The following is a 21,628-nucleotide window of genomic DNA, read 5'->3' on the forward strand; positions in this document are numbered from 1 at the left end:
TACCACACTAATAAAAAAAAGTATGCATACAAATATGCATATTATTTTTCTGTGTATTCAGTATTTGTATATGCTGTTAAAAACTGCATCTGATAATGTCAGTGTGAAAATATTGAACAATGTGACCGTTATCTGGAATTCTCCTAACTTGCAGTAGGTGGCAGTGTAGCACAGATTTTCCTGTCAGACTGAATAAACGAGTCTTCCCTGGTTCAGCATATTGATTTATTTGTCTTTTAATATATACTGTTCAAACAAATACAAAACGCATAGTAAACAAGAAGACTCTGGTACAAACAGTTCACCCCCAGTTGTGTAAGTGGTCATTTGAGTTTTATGGTCTTTATCCTTTTAAACTGTACATATGTTAATATAATCTATAGAAGTCATTTTCGTATCGACTTTAATGTAATTGTGAGGACATTCAAAATATCAACATCAATCATTTGTTACAAATGTGACAGAATTCATTTTGCATGGCTTTTGGTATCAACTGTATGATAGTGTGTGCGCATGGAAATGAAAGCCAAATATTGCAGCACAATCAGAGTCCAGCTTTCATATAAAATATACATAGTGTTTGTGTTTAGCACACAGTAGGCAGTGCTGGATACTGAGGCACAGCTCAGGAGCAGCATTACTACAACCAAAGATGTTCTGCACCTTTGATGATACATACAATGTTTAAAGTTTACCCAGTCAGTTGAATAATGGATGATAACAGGCCTCTTCGCTGCCTGACTAGGACAGAGGAACCAAAAGGCAGTGATTCTTGTGTAAGTATGAGGGTTATAGATTTGATATTATGGTCTCTGAGGAATGTGGGGGATTAAGCTCATGCAAAATGAATGTGCAATGAATTACACTGATATATATTGCTTTTTATACAGCATCTACACACTACAGATCTGCAAAAATAATAATGAAAAAAGAACAATTTGCACTTTTCCATAGTCTTCACAAGTGGGTAAAGGTGTGACATCAATACAGAGGCACAATAAAAAGACCCTGTGACCACTAAAAAGCCTTACTGAACACTTTAATTGTTTATTCTTGAACTGAGCATATATTATTTACTTACACAGATGAATACATTTTAAGTAATTTTATTAGAAAATTAATTATTTTTAAGGCTGTCCATTTAGGTGTGTAATTCAATTATTTAGTATATTCATATATAATCATCCAGACTATGTTAGCTTGATTGATTGATTCCCTTGTATTGCACCTACATTAACATCTACAGTCACAATTATAATATAGTGTGCATTATAAGACTGATTTAACAAGCTCTTCTGACATAACCGATTTCAAGTTTTTGAATATTCACATAATAAATGACAGGACCAAAACTATTACATTCTCACAGGCTTTCAGCTACATCACAGACACTATCTATGCATCACTACTGTTTTTCTTCTTCTTTTTTCGCCATGTATAACCAAACACTCTGCACTTTTGAATATATATTTGTGTATATACTTGTGAAATGATTAAGCTGCATGAAAGCAAACTTGTGGGTTATGACTGTGGCTCTAAAGCCATATTCTCTGTGTAAAGTCCACACAGAATGAAGATACCATTGCAACACTTCATTTCACAATGGCCTCTTTATATTTTCACTTAACACTTTTTATCTTCAAAAACATCAGAAAGAAAAATACTCTTCAACAGTGATAATAACTTTATACAGTTAATGTAAAAGTTTTAAGGCAAATAAAAGAGCTTAAATTGTTTCAGTACCAGAGTAACCTGGTAGAAATCTACTCTGAACCACCACAATTGGTTCTTATATATATGCCTTAAAAAATATGATGATTAATAAAAGATCCCAGAGCTTTCCTTCAGGAAAGAGAAAATAAAATGTAGAAAAAAACAATAACTTCATAATGACAAAGGAATATGATTAGAACAGGACAATCGAAAAATATCAAAATATATAAAAAGAAATGCTTCTGAGTGTTTTGGTGTGATGTGATACACTTGAAATGAGAAAATGTCAAATTAAAATACAGCTTTGGCTTATAAAAAACATTTATTCCTTGGAGTGTTGGGAGATAACAAAAAAAAAAAAAGGAAAAATAAAGAGGGGGTAAGAATTAGAACATTAGAATGTACTCAATAATAAATAAATAAATAAAATAAACCCTGCCACCATTTCAGGCGAAGCCATGATGTATTTTGGCATTTTTAGCATAAACGAAATGGAATTCTAATTCTCATAGAAAAAAGAATGTTTCAGAAAGGTCTTTTTAAAAAATGCAGACCCTTCCAATCCAGTGTTTATAACTAGTACATTCTAGAGCTTTATATCATCCCACATTTTAATGTTGTAATTCTGTTGCACAGCCAATGGAGTAGAAAGCAGTTGCTAAGAGACTAGCAACTGGAGAGAACGGAGAACATTGTATAAGACCACTACAGCAGAACCACATGACATGTGGAGCAGCTAGTCTCTGTTCATTAGTCTCCTGAGCTTAGCCACTGCACTCCAGTGCAACCCCCTCTTTATGAAAAGGCAAAATACAGAGGTATGTGAAAAATCTGAGTTTGATTTCCAGTGTCTATCTGAATAAATCTGGCTGCCCGTACGTGAGTGATTAAGTATATCTCCATATGTCTGTTCAGCAGTCAGCTGATTTCGGTGTCTGCTCATCCTCGGCTGACAGTGGAACCGACTGTTCCTTCAGTTCGATCTCTTCTGCAGACTCCTCGTTTTTCTTCTCGTCCTCCATTGGGTAGACCACTACACAAAACTTCTGACCTAGGTATGTCATCTTGTCTGAAAAAAACACAAAAAAAAAGAAATTCAGTTCACGTACCATACCATTTTTCAGGATTTTTTGATGAATAGAAAGTGCAAAACCAGTTATTTGAAATATAAATATTTTGTATCATTATTAGGCAGTTTAATGCATCCTTGCTGCATAAAAGTATAAATTACTCGAGCGTGAGGTACATAGTTTCTCATCAGATGTAATATAGTGATGTTAACAATAAGCTTAACACATCTTTGAACTGTGTTCAACTTACCAACAAATGTATTGAAACACTGTGGTTTGTTGTCCCAGTACACGCCCAAGAAATAGACTGGGACTCCAGTAAGCATGATGGCCAAGCCAATGCCACACACCACGGGCTCCGAGTACAGAGAGAAAATCAACAGGAAGGCCCAGAACAGCAGATAGATGACAGGCCACACCAGACTGATCTGTGAGTAGCACAAGTAACATTAGCAGTCAGAAGGAAAAATTATCTTCTATGGGACATATATATATACCTGGAACTGGACAATCTTAACATGATGCAAAGGTTATAGCAATAAAAATACATTTGCTGAACAGAATACCGGATCGATAACAAATGGTAAGTCATTAGCAAAAAGTCAACAACTACTGAAATCACTGAGCAAAATCTTGCTAATATGGCTTTTAGTCATTTTTAGGACTTACTTTAATTGGCCGGTGCATATCTGGTTGTTTAACCCGCAGCACGATCTGCCCTGCAACAGTGACACCATAGAAGAGGTAGTTGATGAAACCCACATAGTTGATGAGTGTGTACATGTCACTGGTGCACAGCATCAGAAGTGTTGAGATGCACTGCAAGAGAGCAAGAAAGGGTGTTTGATGTCACAACATCATGAAGACCATTCATGCTCAAAAAAGTAAGAGTGAGGTATAAAGAAGAGGGAGAGGGGGGTATATATAATGCTCACAGTGAAGAGAAGGGCTGGAATTGGCGTGCAGCGCTTCACATGAATCATAGCCAGTAAGCTAGGTAGATGACCTTCACGTGCACCCGCGAAGAACAACCTGTACAATGTGAGGAGGACCCAAGAATATTGTTATTTAGGATGCCAATATAATCATTAGAAGCGAGTATGTGAAGACACAGAGAGACAGAAACAAGATAGATAGATAGATGGATATATATATAGAGAGAGACAGACAGACAGACAGACAGATAGATAGATAGATAGATAGATAGATAGATAGATAGATAATTGAGGCTTGTTTATGAATGATGTATGTATGGATGAATGAATGGATGGAGGGAGGGACTGACCGAGAGGAGGTGAAGAGGGAGCCGTTGACCCCCCCAAATGTGGACAAGGCCACAGAGATGGGCATGATCCATGACATCACTCCCAACAGCTTCTCACCAAATGTCTGGGAGAGAGCAACAGAGCAGTGAAGGAGAGAAAAGAGAGACCAGCAGAGAAAAAGAGGACGTTGGTCAAATACATGCATTATCATGTCCATTATATCTGTGCTGTTTGATTAAAAAGTCATCAGAACTGAATGCAGAAGATTCTGGAGCCTGATATATCTGTTTGAATGGTATACTGGATGACATCAAAAGCTCATTCCAAGTATCAATCAAAGAACTTTAAATATTGATACTTGGGTAGATATGTCAAAGAATCTCCTGCATGAAGCAAATCAATCATTAAGTTTGCAATCTGGTAGTGTCTGAGTGGTAAGAATGGACACTGGTCACTCACCACAGCTACAGCATTAGAAGCCAGTAGTTCCTGAGGGCTCATGGCAGTGACGTAAGCAATGTTAGCAAAAACATACACAAAGGTCACAAGGGGAATGGAGATGAAGATAGCACGGGGAAGGTTGCTGTAAGGAAAAATAAAAAACAAAAGTGTTCAGTCAGAAGAAGTACATTGCATTATTTTAGCTACCAACTACAACTACAGGCAGATTCCAGCTGCCACTTCAGAGAATTGTGTAAAATTATGCAGTGATCCATTTGGCTCTTTCTACTTGTGCAGTTTAATATACTGCGCACCATTCCAACTCTTGATCCATTATGTGGTTCTCTGCTGGATATTACAAACTTGTATCTTGTTAACACTAATTAAATATTGAGAGCACAGTGTTAAATTACTGTAAGCTCTTTGAATGAGAATTGGCTTACACATAGGGGTCGACGAGTTCCTCTGTGACATAATTGAGGAAATTCCAGCCACCGTAGGCAAAGGACCCCTGTAGAAATGCTAGCGCGATCAGGCCGACATCATAGTCTTGAAACGGCTCGAAAGCATTGGCCGGCTCCAACCAGTAATACTCGCCTGGAGAAAGAAGAAAGGGAACAATAGTGATAAAATATTCAAAGGGAAAATCGTTATAAAATGCCTCTTGTTTATTAGCTAGTTAGTTAATTTTTAGCAAAAGCTTTCACCCGAAACAGCTTAAAGTAATCACAAAAACAGCAAATGAAGGTCAAGTTCTCTGGACCAAAATATCATTGTGACTGCAGTAAGTTTTTGGATCAAGCTGGTAGTAACCTTGCTAAACTGGTAGACTATCTTGGACCATTAAAAAACCTGGTACCATGACACTTTTTTTTTCCAGCAAAGCGCATGTGATCAATATGGTCTACCATCTCTGACAGATTCCCACCAGCTAGTAATCCACCTAAAGTAGCTTGAACCAGTTAGAAACCAGCTACCATGTTCCAAAACTTATAACTGGTTTGGGCTGGATTTTCTGAGCCTACAATCTTTTTGTTCCCTAAGCCATAGTATTAATACCACATTTCTAGGGTCAGGTCTTTGGGTCACATGTACTCTCTGAACCCTCTCTGAGAACATATGTGACCCTGAAGACCCCACATTAAAGAGCAGCCAGTGCCAACTAACCCAAATCCAGTTTTTTTTAGAGATTTGGCTTGGAATCACATCTGTCGCTCTCATATTATCAGGTCAGCATCTGAGCTAACAGACCGTCAGCAGTGTGATCATTATTGAATCCTCTCTGACGCATCAGCTGTGAAAGCTGTATTATCAGTGTTATTTTTTATTAGACGGTTTGAACCCAGTGACTTCTGCTGAGACAACAAGACAGAGAGGGGAAGTGCTGTGCTTTTAGTTTTTCTGGAGATTTTACGGAGCTACTAGAGATGAAGCAATGTGCCCAAGAGGACAGGGAGTCATGCATGCACACTTCTACAAACATACACACAAGAACAAGCACGGCACGTACAAACACATGCGCACACAAACACACACACACGTGTACACTCTGATATTTAGCACAGACCTTCATGAATAGCCAGTAATATATAACATGCGCACACACACACATACAGAGACATATGGTTCCTACCCTTGCAGATTTGTACGATGCCCATGATGATGATAAGAATGAGGGCCAGAAGTTTCCCTGCAGTGAAGACATCCTGTACTCGTGTTGCCCAGCGCACGCTAGCGCAATTCACCCAAGTCAGCAGCACTGAAACACAAAAACATGGAGGTTACAAGGCTGGTTACACACACACATTATGAGCCTTTGGTGAGATTAATGGCGCCCTGCAGTTTGAGCAGTCTAGTATGCCAAAGGATTATAAAATAATGCTTTCAGCTATGAGGAATTAATCAGACACACAAATTATAAGCTCGGAATAGACCTTGAGGATCCCTTTTTATTATATATAAACATTTGAATGCAATGCAACATCTGAGACAGATAGACAGGTGAAATAAGGTTAAAAAAGGCAGCACGGACATAGACATTTTACCTTTACATTTATTGATTTAGCAGATTTTTTTATTCAAAAATTTATTCACGAATGAGGCACTGCTAGCATTATTCTACTGGAAACTTTCAAGCAGTGTTTTTTTTTACCTCATGACTTTAAAGAAGTAACTAGTTACAACATGTAAAATATATATTCTTATACATTCATATACATTTTGACTTATTTAAACTTCTGTTGAAAAAGTTAACATGCTAAATAATGTCACGGTCACATGCACAGTCTGCTGATGGCATGTGACAAACATATTTGGTCATAATATCAGAGGGACGCAAGAAACCTGAGCATGCAAGTAAACTTTGAGTCTTGCACTTTTGAGAACTTGCAAGACATGCAAAAAGACTGCTTCATGATTTGCACTCCAGAGTTCAGCTTTGTCCTTTTAAATTTACATGCTATTCATATACTTGTAGACAAGCAGTAATTCAAATCTCGCACCAAAACAGGTAGTTAAACAGACCGATATTGCTATGTATATTTGATTAACCTATCAACAGAGCAATTACGTACAAAACTAGTGTGAACTGGGCGTGAATTGAGACTGTCTGTGTACTTTGGCCAAACACAGTTTGAATTCTTGGCTCTCATTCAGTGTCAAACTGCTTACACCTGGAACAGCATCTAGTCACGACAGTCGCTGACATTACAATGCAAGTCAACTGCAATAAGGTGGAGTGGTGTATTTTGTTGCACAAAATCCTTGATAATTACTATTTGTGGTTAATGGGACACAAACAGCTTGACAGTACATAGCGACACCCTGCCTAAGACAATGTGAAGGGAACACAGTCAAACCAAACACTACAAAGCTTTGGCCAAGGCGGTGTAATTCTTATGTCTTATCTCTGTAAAAGTAACACTACCTCGCTGTACAGAGCAATGACGTGCCTTTAGCTGAGCCCAATCGTGTCTTGAGATAAGGGCAGTGCATTCTGGGAAATGGACTGGATAGGACGTCTTAGAAGGTGTTGTTTGTGAAACTCTTTCGGAAAAGAAAAATAAGCAGAGACAGGACTAAGAAAGTTACAGACTGTTTGCTTACAGAATTGAGGTAGTGAAGTCTGCACTACATAGTATACCGTGCTAATGCAAGCACGCAGAAACATTCCTAAGACAACAGCAATCTTACTGCAATAAGCTGCTTACAGTGGAGGTCACACACACACACATACACACACACACAGGCCAGAGTTACTCATTTAACATGTTATCGCCTTGATATCTTAGATTTGATACAAGTACAATCATGTGCTAAACAACTTTTCTCATATTCAACAACCTGCTGAACGCAATTTTAAAACCTAGTGGACTGTCTTGCTCTTTTACTGCCTACATAGGGAGCATCCCAACTTAAAATGGATTGATCTGGAACACAAACAGCATGTCACAGGCAAAGCTTGTTTCACAATTCATTTCAATACCGTTAGCATGTTGCTAAGCTAACCAGCTATGATAAACCACAGTGCACTTACATATTTGGGTAAAACAGTGAGTTTTTAAGTAGATTGAACTTTTTAGTACATTACAAAATTGAATAACTTATACAGTAAGTATAATATTATTCATAATTTCTCTCACTTGTCACTTCTTAGATTTTTTTTTTTCACTGAGCTTGTCAGAATAGTTGTGTCACATTTTGCATACTTATGCCATTTTGTAGTATAAATAGTGTGTTTATGCTGAAAATTCCAAAAAGGAAAAGTGCCTTTATGATGGAAATACCTTGATGATGCAATCGACCTTCAGCTTTCCTTATGTAGCAAAGCCTAAGGGCATAGTGCACCATTTAATATGAGACACAACTATTGCCTTAATGGATTGTCTTCTCTGAAAAAATATAAATGCAATGTTTCCAGTTTTTGGCCAAAATAAGATGTCTTAAATGGTAGCGGTTTTTTTGACTACCTTTTGGAACAGTCTTTGTGTAAAGAGTGCGCCTATGTTCCCTTAAAATGCTGCCTACTTAGGCAGGTTCTGAAAGAGAGCTGTGCGCACACTTACAGACAAACTTTTCTCAGAATTGCTGTATTGTTCTAGAACAAAAGGCATTAAGGAGGTAAAGAGGTATAAAGCAGTAGGGTACAAGAGCAGGGACATCCTGTAAAACTGTGCCATAGTGTCCACTTTTGCCCTTTCACTCACTTCCTGCCGTTCCCTAAACAAAACAAAAGCAAAACAAAATAAGAAGAAAAGAGCTTCAGAGCAGCTTGAGAACATCTGGTTAGCTAAAAGAAAAAAAAAAAAACTTCCAATCAGAACATTTTGATCTTGATACAGTCTCCATACTTTAAGAGCCTACACAATGAATGCTGGATCAGCTCTGTTACCCTACAAACTGGACAAAACAGCTTGTACTGGTTTACATGCCAAAAGTATAAGTATAAATTGATAATTCTGACTCAGATTCATAAAAAGACAAAGGTTATGCACTGTAATTAAATTATTAATCTATCTAATTAATAACTATATTATCTAAACGGCTGGTCTTAAATTGAAACTTATTGAAGAAAGGTGAAATATCACCTAATATCTTCTCTTGACCTCTCTGTCTTTTCCTAGGGTCTCTGTTGCTTGTCTGTCTACATATAGCTTGCAGTATTTGTAGCTCAGGCGTGAAGTTTGCAGAAAGCCCACGCTCAAGGATTCTTGACGCCTTGAAAAACATCATTCCATTCATCTTCACACATCCTTCTCTCTTTCACTCTCATCCCTCTCTATCCTCTGCACATTTTCCCACAATCTTTCTGTCCACTCTCCCAGGATAAGACCCCTCGGCCTTCTTCATTCACACATCAATTCATCTCGCTCTTTCTGTCAGTCCCCAAACTCTGTTTCTCTAGCCCTGGCTTTGAATGCTTTTTCGCCTGAGCGTGATTTGACCTTATGGTCAAACATAAGAGGATGTAATGAAGTTTCCATTCCCGGCAACAACGTGTGCATGTGCTATCAGAGAAAAATGTCTAAAATATACAAGTGTTAACAAGTGAATCACAAGCAGATGTGGAAATAGTGATTGTGTAAGTTGTTGTTGCATCTGTGATGTAAACAACATCAAACAATGTATTCAAAATGCAAGATTTATGCAAAATTTATCATCTCATGAGTTTTCAAAAAATTCAGATAACCTTAACATATTTTCACATCAAAGCCAGATCCTCTTTAAATGTGATTTTTTATTTTTATTGACTTATTGCATTTAAAATTATTGATTCTACTTTTTATTAAAGTATAGAATTTTAATATCAGCCATTAACATGAAAATAATTATTGTGTTAATGGTATCTTAACAGTATTTTAATATTTGCATTACCAGGACAGGTGATGAGGAATTGATCAATGCTTACTAAGGTAGGCCTTAAATTCTAAATGGAGGCCTTATAGCAATATCAATAGTCATTTTGATATGCATGTCAAAATCCCTAACATTCCTAAATACTAGGACAATGAGACCTTTTGTTTCTCCTTCTGGTACTCACACAAGCAGATGGCAGCTAGCAGACGCAGACCACTCTCTGGGGGGAAGCAGGTGGGGAACAGAGGCTGCAGGACGTAGTTGGAAAAGGTGAGAGCAATAACCGCCTGGTTAGTGGGGTAGATCACCAACACAGCAATCCACAACCGCAGAAACCTGTAGCACAAAAACACACTGATGTTATAATACTTCCCTAAAAAAAATACTTAAGTATGTTTTATCTAAAAAAAAACACACATAATAGTAATAACATGATTCTTTTTAGCTAGTGACAGGCATTGTGTTATTTGCATATAGCAATATCTTTATTCTTAGGATAGACTCTCTTTATCACCATCATTTGTTTGTATTGTCACCAATTGTAAGTCGCTTTGGATAAAAGCGTCTGCAAAATGACTAAATGTTAATGTAAGTTTGTTGTTGCTGAGTGAAATTGAGTCAGAACTAAGTCACCAGCTAATGGCTGTGCACTGGCAGTATCATTCATTAGAGCAGTCACCGTGCTAAGCAAAGGTTGTTGGCATGTGAGCAAAGCCAGGGCTGTAAGGTTTGATTGACCGCTTACTGCCTATTAGTGGATTAATACATTTCTAATAGCAGATACAACTACTTTACCAGACAGCTGCAATGCTAATGCTGTTAACAAGTTAATTTCAGTATAATGACAGATAATGGTGTTTACTCATTGAAAGGAGATTACAGGCGTTTGAGGGAACAGAACCAGCTATTCATTGAATTCTTTCAGCTATCCACTTTATATGATTTTACATGAAAATAGTAATATTTATTGCACATTACATTACACTTTCAAAAGTCCACAGTAACTCAAAATAAAAATATATATATAATTATTTTTTTGAAGTTGAATTTCTGACTTATTCTGACTTACTGTCATGACCCTACACACTAAGGTTTCCATTTCTAATAATAAGTCAACTACTTAAAAATTAAAAGTGGATACAGCTTTTAGAAATGATATAGACTTTGGACTCTGACTGTTTAGAAGTAGCCTCTGGAACTAATATTAAAACCAATGTGTGGCTGAAAACCTCACCCTGCCAGCCCTCCAAAGATGTCCTTGACATAAGAGTAGTCGCCTCCAGATTTGGGGATAGTAACACCCAGCTCAGCGTAGCAGAGTGCGCCGATCGCTGTTATAACACCTGTGACGATCCATACGATGAGGGCCAGACCCACTGAACTGGCATTTTCCAACACTCCCTTTGGGCTGACAAAGATTCCAGAGCCAATAATATTACCTGTAAAAGAAAAAAAACTAATCGGTTAAGAACACAGAAAGAACTGGACCTGACATGTCACTATATAATCTTTTAATTCTCACCATGAACTCCAATAAAGCACTGATTATGTGTAACAGACCTATACCTAATGGATGTCTGGATGAATCTACTAAAGTGCTCCAATTTAAAAGCCATTTGAATGAAATAAGACTTTATCTTGATTATGGATTTAAAGAGATTTTAGATTTCTAGAAATGCATTAGAGATATACATTTTAAAGTCAATAATTATTTTTATGTTATGGTCCATATTAGAAATCTACACTACTTTTTGAAAAAAGTAAATTATAACACAGTACTACACAAAACTATAATTGTGTGCACACAGAAATTCACTCCAGCGTGCTCTTAAAGATAAAACATTCTTCAAGAGATAGTGCTTAAATGGTTACATTTTTGTCCTAATCTATCTCTTATCTTTTTAAATTAGTGCTAGATGATTATTTGAATCTCAAAATAGACAGAAAGATATAGTTTCCCTATTTTGGCTGGTAAATATACAATATGGTGCTTCTGTGCTTCCCTAATTTTATAAATCCCAGAATTACTTCCCTACTTTTATGCACCCTAAAATACATAGGAAGGTTTGATGAGATGACAATGTGACACGCTTCAGGAAATACAGAGATCAGCAAGACCTAACAGTGACCACGAGAAAATAGGTGATATTAAAAAAAACACTGAAGAAATGCAGGACAGTAAATAAATCACAAGGAAATGAAAATGTCAGTGAGGCAGAGTAAAAGAGAGAAGGAAGGAAGAGAGAGAACCAAGAGAGAGAGCGCAGGTGGTGAGAACGATTCACAGAGAGCAGACTGTAATTTGCTGAGTTAGTATTCAGCGTGACTAATGGAGTGAGTACACACAGCAAATATATGGGGGAGTGTGTATTTGTCTAGCTTTATAAAAAGGTGTGCACTTAGTGCAGTAGTGCACCAACAATGTGTGATCTATTTCTGTTTGTGATACATATACTGGCCCCAAACATATTTAGACTTACTTATTTCACCCATAAAAATGTCTAAATTTCATTGCATTAGATACAAAAAATATCAAACAAAATGTGATTTAATTTCACTTATATTTCCATACATCCGCAGACAAGACAACCAGAAATTGCAACAATACATTTAGTCTTAATTCTGAGAAATATATCTATTCTTGTTCAATCATCTCGAACTGAAATACTTGAAAAGCGTGTTTGTCATATAAAATAAATTCCAGCTGGTTAGATATTTTGTAATACAATACAAAGATGTTCAAGCATCCAGATACTTTTTGAGGTCACTGTACTGTATGAGAGAATGCATTGTGCATTCACTGCATTAATTCCATAACTTGCAAATGTAAACCACCATTTCTGCAACGAAAACAAGATCTAATTTAGAACAACTAATCTATTACAATAAAAGGTACACACACAAATCTAGTCACACTTTACTAAAAAGATGCATCAAATCCACGTGAAGTGCACAAAAACCATGTCAAAGGTAGACTCCCATGTGACTCAGGCAAAGTGGACAAAGGTAAAAAGATTTCTTAAGCAAAACCCGCCAATTTAATATGTGAGTCAGTTTATGGAGTGACTACTGCGTTTGCACATGGACTATAACTGTGGTTTATACTTTAATCTTCCCTGATTGTGCTACATATCTGGGCTTTTTACACAAACTGCTTCATGTGGAAATTCAGGTATGCGTGAGCTGGAGAGTTTCTGCCCTATAAGCTCTGTGCCCTTGAGTAAGGCAACTAATCTTGGTTTTCCTGTGGGATTGTCACAGCAATTATGTTCTGTAAATCACTTTGGATACAAGTGTCTGTTAAACATAGCCGCTGTAAACAAGTAATCAGATTACTTCTCTGCAGCCACTGCTGTCATGATTTATTCACAGAATAATCTCATCTAAAAGAATATCCATAAACCTTTATGACTAGACCGGATCTTTGGTTGTTCTCCCTCTTCAGTTCTCTCCTTTAATCTCTGTTGTGACAAAGCTCTGTCAAGATATGATTATCAAAAACTTCAGCATGTCCCATGACCTCAAAGTACAAGTTACACAACTTTTTACAATCAGAGGTATCTTTTACTATTGCCAAAGCATGTAGGGATTGATCTGGTTTCAGCCAGCTAGAGTATTATTTGACTTTATGGAAGCTGTGAAATGTGGACATCAACACGTTTTAAGATGTGATCCTTAAAGGGACTGATAGATTATTATGCACACTTGTAGATTGAGAAGTCTTGCTGACTCGTGGAAAAAAATGCAGATGGATTTCCTGTTCATTCTGCATCCTTTTGCTTCCCTAGTGAGTGTTCACCACACAAACATCACAGGCAACACAGCAGCAATCCCTGATTTAACATTCTAGTTTGTCAATCCACTCACATTGATCTAATCATACAGCACTAAGCCTTGTCAAACACTACACAGAAGTCACGTCTTTCAGTTCAAAGCCCTTTTATACAAAGGTGTCCTTTGGCTTTTTACTGTAGAACATGCATGCAATTTAGCTGCACCAGCTTGAAAAATACTGTTTTGTAGCATGATTTTAGATTTTAAAAAAGCTAAATTTATGATAACATTGTTGTCAGATTCGACACATTAAGATGCAGTAACATCTACAGTTTTTGGCAAATTTTCACAGACAAAATCCATTTTAACAAATCCACACAATAGGAATTTCACATGAGGGTGAAAGATTTCCCCACACGGATTTTGCAATGGTTTTAATGTTGGTCATGTGAATTTGGCATGACCAGAAAGCTTCATATATCTCTACACTTTTAACAATAGACAATAAACTTTTTGCCTGTGAAATTTTGCTAACAAGACAGCAGCTTTATTCAGGATTTAGGTCATTGATTGCCTGCATGCATTATAGCTGCACAGGGTGGCGCCAAAGTGGCCACAGTGAACTGACTTCCTAAAATGAGTTCACTCTTTGCTATCAGCTTATCATATTTGCATGTTAATCACTGTGCAGAGTCATGGCTCATATATTGTGCAGTGATGTACAATACTGGTACTTTGGTACTTTTATTTATTGCTCTTGCTCTCATGCTTGCTGAGGTGAATCCCTCTCAACTGTCCTATTGATTTTCTTGCACGCCTCTATTGATCCAACTGTTTCTGTGGGTCTGTAGCCTTGTTAGCCAGATGTTTCCCTTTTATAAAATCACATATAAAAATCAGAGATTGGGTTAACGATGCAAGCCATTTGAACAAAACATGGTCTCTTTTCAATAAACAGAATAGGTTCAACTGTGATCTGTAATGGTTTGTATGATCACCACTAACCCCATACTATCAACACTGGTTTCCGGTGAGCAAGAAAGTAAAGACCCATTTAGTTTTATTGGTTGAGGAGCGCACAATCCAATTGTATTCAATGTTGATTATATGTACAGTATATAACAATGATTTTCACTTTGATTTAATTTTAATCATCTTACTGGAGGATTAATTGAGTTGCTGGCTGGTTACATCCAGTTTGACACACATAAAACTTTACAAGCTTGTAACCAGCTTGATGTATGATGTTCTGAATCCAAAAGCATCGCTTTGTAACATTTGAGGCCAGTTTGCACTTTGATATCTGTAGCATTTCAGAATCTCTTACTCTTTCATTCACCTACAGAAGATTTATCAGCCTTTCCTCTTCAAAAATTATGTTCCTGGCACTTGTTTCCATTCTAATAATCCAGCAAGAGCAACATCCAAAAATGGGGCTAAGCAAAAACCAAAGGAATTTCACTTTCAGGTCCATGCTTTATTTCCAGCTAAATGAGGGTTCACTATCACATTGAAAGGGTTGATAAGGATGAGATTGGCAGCAGTTATAAAGTATTCTGATAAATTTATTGAAGCACACAAAGAACAAAGTCTTGATGAAAGCTTTGATGAATCCGAAGTGGCAATCACCTGATAATAATGTTCACGTGGGGCGACTGAGAGCATGTGAATGTGTGACCTGACCTGATCACGATTGCTGAAGAGGATTATCATATAGCTGTAGTTAAAAAGTGGGTAGGGATTATCTTGGGTGGGTTTTACTTTTCATTAACTCTTATCATAAAATCAAATATATTTTTATAGCCTAATGCTGCCTAAAGCAATAAATGAGAATTGCTCTGCAACATACTCAACAATAACCAACAATTTAACAAAAGTTCGAATTTTCTGTCTTCACTTCCAACTCACTTTGTGGTTTCTCTGCCATTGTCTTGACTGCCTTTTTATTTATTTATTTATTTTATATAAAATAACACTAATTTGGCATAGGCTTGGCAGGTGCAATTTTTAAAATTCTTGTTCCATATGTATTTTAAACCATAATGTTCTATTCTGAAAAAAGCACATTCCTATTTTGCAGAAGTAGGCTAGTGACAGTAGCAGTGATACTGAAAAATTGTCAGTTCTCAAATCTGCTGACAGCCTTCATTGTTGTTTGAGTAAATAATATTCTTCTTTTATATGCACGTTATTTGTTATCATTACATTGTAAATATTTCACTACAAGAGACTGATCTATATAGTTTTTGTATGACAAATACTGTTTTTTTTTTACTGATCATCACAACGATTAATAAAAAATAATTAAACTGCAACACATGGAAAACATAATGTCCATGATCTTTTAATAGTAAAAACAACATTAGCCTATGTGTGCAAACTAAGATTAATATTGAAAATATTGAAATATCGGCCATTAAAATCCCTTCTTATGCTCTACTCGTGTGCGCGCTAACTACATAGCATATATATATATATATATATATATATATATATATATATATATATATATATATATATATATATATATATATATATATATTCAACGTAAATGACCGAGTTTCATTCAGCATTATCCAATCAAGCGCATGCTTGACAATGCATCCGTTAAAAACCCCTATGAAAAATATATTTAAAGTAACAACAGAACACTCACCGACAATAATGCCACAAGCACTGACGAGACCAATCTCCTTCTTCAGCGCCACCGATGACTGTCCTGCGGCATTCCCCGTGTCTGCGGCTGCATCCTCGCTGGTGCTCGGGGCTGCGCTGCCTCTTTGTCTCGGTCCATCCGTCATGTTGTTAATTGAGATGTTCAGTCCTTGATATTGAGCGGTGATGCTAGAGCCGCGTACCGCTGGTCAGATCTCAGATAGCGACTCTAATGTACACATACACAGCCCGTATACTATCTCGAACAAAATATGCTATGCGCCCTTTATCCTTCCTTTCTTATCAACGTGAGGCTGCTGGCACAGTAAGATGTGCGTCTATACAATACAATTAAAATAAGGTAAGTTACTGGCGATGCAACTGAATGTTAATTTCCTTTCCGTGCGTTAAAAATCCACATACAGCACTAATTTTGAGCGTATAACAAAAAACTATAGTAATGCTCCAATTGCAACTTTTATGAGTCCATTTGTTGCAGTCTGTGAAGGTTATCCAGGTTTTAATCTGCCGTTTAAACGAAAGCGCCTCGCCAGAGAAAAACCTGTTCACAAATTTCTCATTCTTCCTGTAACGTTACCTATCAAATAGCTGGTGCTTCCTCGTTCAATGCGTCCAAAGACAATGCGTGCATCGTTTTGGCAAGGACTCCTGCCAAACGCCCTTTGGGTAGTTCAGAGTCTGCGCTGAAGACAGCTCGCGTCTCCAGTGATCTCCAGAGCACCAGTGTCCACTGTCTGTAGTATTTACTCCTTATGTCAAGCTCCTAAGCCCGCCTCCATAAGTACAGCCGCACCCCCTCCCCTTCCCCCACTCCACTGCCCTTGTTTTTGTGGTCTACACACCTCCCTCATAAGCCCTGGCAAGCTGTTGAACAGCACGGTAAGGAATGTGACCTACCTCAACCAAACAATATACAATTTCATTTTTCTGTCGCTTCTTTCTGAACATCTCAGTGTGTTTGCTTCCAAATCCTGGTGAAAATATTACACAATAATACTGTCTCACAAGGAACGCTGAGTGACTTTAAATGCTGTACAAATGCTCTTCTTGTATGTACACGTTTTAGTAATCACACGTATCCTATGATTAAACGTTTTAATAATAGGCTACACGCAACAGTATTTGCACCTGCCGCTAACGATAGTAACCATAACCAGGAAGTAACCATAGCAACGGCTCGTGCGCTTTCCGTTGCAGTTCGTGTGTGTGTGTGTGTGTGTGTGTGTGTGTGTGTGTGTGTGTGTTTATATATACATATATACATTGATGTGTTCGTAGATCCCTCATTAACAGATAGGTGCAAAACATATATACTTTAATATACCGGTGCATTTCAGTAAATTAGAATGTTGTGGAAATTTTCATTTATTTCAGTAATTCAACTCAAATTGTGAAACTCGTGTATTAAATAAATTCAGTGCACACAGACTGAAGTAGTTTAAGTCTTTGGTTATTTTAATTGTGATGATTTTGGCTCACATTTAACAAAAACCCACCAATTCACTAATAATTTATCGTAATAAATTAGAATACTTCATAAGACCAATAAAAAATAATAATTATAATAATAAAACATTTTTAATGAATTGTTGGCCTTCTGGAAAGTATGTTCATTTACTGTACATGTACTCAATACTTGGTAGGGGCTCCTTTTGCTTTAATTACTGCCTCAATTTGGCGTGGCATGGAGGTGATCAGTTTGTGGCACTGCTGAGGTGGTATGGAAGCCCAGGTTTCTTTGACAGTGGCTTTCAGCACACCTGCATTGTTTGGTCTCTGGTTTCTCATTTTCCTCTTGACAATACTCCATAGATTCTCTCTGGGGTTCAGGTCTGGTGAGTTTGCTGGCCAGTCAAACACACCAACACCATGGTCATTTAACCAACTTTTGGTGCTTTTGGCGGTGTGGGCAGGTGCCAAATCCTGCTGGAAAATGAAATCAGCATCTTCAAAAAGCTTTGATCTTTAAAATAGTACCCACATTTTCTGGAAAAACTATAAGGCTCTAACAGAGGTTGTTTAGATAAATGAACAGAGAACAAACTCAAGATTTTAAGGCTATGAACTAAAACATTAACTGCATAAAACATACACTATCAGTACAGTGTAATAAGTTAAATCAAATGTATGTTCTCATCTACTACAATATAGTATAAGACTAAAATGTAAGAAGTCGGTATTACAGTGTCCTTAAAAACTTAACAGTTAATTCCGAAATTAGAAGTTTTCAAATAGTGATAAGTCAAAAAATGAAAACTTTTAAAGGGTTATTATTTAATAATTTAATAAATTAGATTTAATTGCCATCATTAAAACCAGTAGGGTAACCAAGTGAAATCATTAAATTTGGCTTGGCTTTTTTTTTTTTTTAGATCAGCGTAAAGTTAAAAAGAAGGCAAGTGATGTCGTCTGACGTTCTGCATATTATTTGTCTTAGTTGGGCAATGCGCATTTCTTTTAGAGAGGTACAAAGTGTTACGGAACCAATCTAGAGATAATATAGACAGAAAAGAGTTGGAGAGCATTTGAGGTAAATGTAATGTTTTTGCCACTGCATCACATCATTCATTATTATGTGAATCAAATTGGACAAGAAGACTCCAGAACTGTGTTGGCACAGCTGTGCTGTCATAGATAAATGGGCTATTGCTTGATATCTTAATGGCTCTCATAGGCACCCCCACACACGTGTACACAGAGCCACACGCGGCCCTCATGATGGCCTTCTTTCTCATAAATTTGCTCAGTGAACGGAAGCAGGGCAATGGGTCAAACTCAACCGGTTAAATACCATCTTACAAACACCAGTCAGCCGTGTATCCAAGTAAACAGATAGTACACGGGTAAAGACCTTAGAGCAGCTTTTACAGGTTAATATGACATCCGTTGTGATATGACATGAAATTAATTTGACATCAACACTCATTCTCTAAGTTTGAAACAGACAGTTTATTCATTATCTCTTCATAAAATCTAAGTCATGAAACTCAATGAATGTGACAAGGAGAGAAGATTTCCAAACAGTGGTTATATTTTCACAACATCACAGTAGTTTCTAACTGAACATTTTTTCTCATGTTTTAAGCAGAAACCTGTTTTAAACACGAAAAAATGTGCAAATTGGATGACAAAAAATACTTTAGTCAGATCAAATACTGATTATATTATTAGGGGAAGTCGTGGCCTAGTGGTTAGAGAGTTTGACTCCTAACCCTAAGGTTGTGGGTTTGAGTTTCGGGCCGGCAATACCACGACTGAGGTGCTCTTGAGCAAGGCACCGAACCCCCAACTGCTCCCCAGGCGCCGCAGCATAAATGGCTGCCCACTGCTCCGGGTGTGTGTTCATGGTGTGTGTGTGTTCACGGTGTATGTGCACTTTGGATGGGTTAAATGGAGAGCACAAATTCTGAGTATGGGTCACCATACTTGGCTGTATGTCATGTCACTTTCACTGTCACTTTTCACTTTATAATATAAAAATTATATAATTTCTTTGCATTGCAGTATTTTAAATCTAATTAATAGAATAAATTCAAAGATTCTGAATTTTTGTCATGCATAATTTCTGGTAAATGCTTTTGCTCCTTTTTGTTCCCTCAAACAATGCCTGCTATCAAAGATATAAATATTTTATAAATCAGCTGAAAATGGTTAATGTTATCTAAAAATATTTGAAATGCCCTTCAACCTTCACCAAGTGTAAACGTGCATGTATGAACTGTGTGAATGTGTGTTTGACTGTACTAATCTCGTCTGGACTGACCCAATCTCCTCCTTTTAATCAGCAAGACAGTGGACAGATAAACATGTCAAATCCACATGAGTGAGTGGCACGTTCAGCTGAAGGCCTGAGAAGGTAGTACACAGGAAACAGACAGCCGATTCGAAGGAGACTTTCCTATCGGATCAGTTTGATAAACGACACCTGTGGAGTGTACAATATGCTGAAAGACACAAAACTTTAAGTTATAATGCGTGAAGGGAAAAGAGGGCCAAAAAAATTTGAGAAAGATACCACCAGTAAAGAAAGAAAATATCAAAAACTGTTACACATTTCCAGACTGAAACATATAAACTAAAGAAAAAAGATAGAGAGGAAAACAATCATGGCTGGTGGGAAAGAAAGAGCACTGAGTTTAAACTGCAGTGGATTGTCAAATGTCAGCAACATTTAGCCTTCAACATACTGATAAATGGTTGCTTACATTGATATGGTCACTATTACCCTTTGTCTCTCCATCTCTTGTCTTCTCAAATGCCACACACAAATACTCTTCTTTCTCAGTGATAAGAGGGCACTAGAAACCATTGAGATTTGCAGAGATATGAGGTTAATTAATACCCAAAGCTTTTAGTTCTGTTTACTGCCCAGTGGTCAGTAAACAGAGCTCAGCGAGACAAATAAGCCCTGCTTAACGTCAGAGAAAACTGAACTATAACCAGATCGCATTAAGAGACTTAATAAACACCAGGATATAGAAAGATATTGCCCAAGCAGCACACCTTTCTGCTAATTTAAAGCCTGTTTCCAGCTTGACACAGTAATATTTTTTTGTCTGGACACTTTATTTACCACAGCATGAGAAGGAGTGTTACGCAATGTGGATGAAGTTCCCTTAGTAGGTATGATGAAGCGAGGGCACAGAGGAAATGAAAAACAGGACAGGCTATATTTTAGTAAGTGTACATGCAACAAACTGTATGTGTTTGTGTGAATACAGAGAATTATAAACTTAGTTATGAATTTGTGAGAGAAAGATAATAAGAAAGAGTGTAAGTGAAGAAAAAAGAATGAGAGTGGCATGTAGCGAGGGGGCATGAATATTTCTAGGAAGTGTAATTTGATAGGTCTGTTTACCATACACACAGAGCACATGTGCTCCATGAATAACATGTCCAAGAACATATTTATTCATCCAAACATGGAACACACACTCGCAGGAATAAAACTATATTTACATATATGTTTTTGCATCATATTCAGTTCTACATCATATATACTTTATGTCTGATTGCCATAAGTGTTTCATTTGTTTTGTCTTGAACTGATATGCATATGTCTTTATTTGTGTGCAAACACATTTTATTTAAATATATAGCTCACCCAAAATTGTTGTTCGAAACCTATATGATTCTTCCTTCTGTGGAACACAAAAGAAGATATTTAGAAAAGTGTGAATCTTTTGTCCATACATTGTGGTCTGTGGAATTAAATGCTGTTTGGACCCCAAACTTTCTACAAAATATCTTCTTTTGTGTTATGCAAGAGAAAGAAATGCATACAGGTTTGGAATGACATGAAGATGAGTAAATGATGACAGAATATTTATTTTT

At 37.0% G+C, this 21,628-nt stretch overlaps 2 protein-coding genes across 2 annotated transcripts in view; one reads left to right on the forward strand and one right to left on the reverse strand.

Annotated features, from left to right (window-relative positions):
• Nucleotides 1–208: 208 nt before the first annotated feature.
• Nucleotides 209–17,010, reverse strand: slc7a8a (solute carrier family 7 member 8a). Its single transcript, XM_042727363.1, has 11 exons — nt 16,275–17,010; nt 11,079–11,283; nt 10,029–10,180; nt 6,123–6,248; nt 4,933–5,086; nt 4,508–4,631; nt 4,069–4,172; nt 3,719–3,815; nt 3,453–3,602; nt 3,034–3,211; nt 209–2,782 (listed from the first exon to the last, which is right to left on the reverse strand). The coding sequence occupies exons 1-11, from the start codon at nt 16,417–16,419 to the stop codon at nt 2,625–2,627; spliced, it is 1,593 nt and encodes a 530-aa protein (XP_042583297.1). The 5' UTR covers nt 16,420–17,010; the 3' UTR covers nt 209–2,624.
• A 107-nt stretch (nt 17,011–17,117) lies between these two features.
• svep1 (sushi, von Willebrand factor type A, EGF and pentraxin domain containing 1) overlaps nt 17,118–21,628 on the forward strand; it is a 71,980-nt gene continuing 67,469 nt past the window's right edge. The window contains exon 1 of the mRNA XM_042727346.1: nt 17,118–17,173. The gene's annotated coding sequence lies outside the window, so the exon portion shown is untranslated. The remainder of the gene's footprint in view (nt 17,174–21,628) is intronic.

Source organism: Cyprinus carpio, chromosome B7 (assembly GCF_018340385.1).
Source record: "Cyprinus carpio isolate SPL01 chromosome B7, ASM1834038v1, whole genome shotgun sequence".
Lineage (NCBI taxonomy): Eukaryota > Metazoa > Chordata > Actinopteri > Cypriniformes > Cyprinidae > Cyprinus > Cyprinus carpio.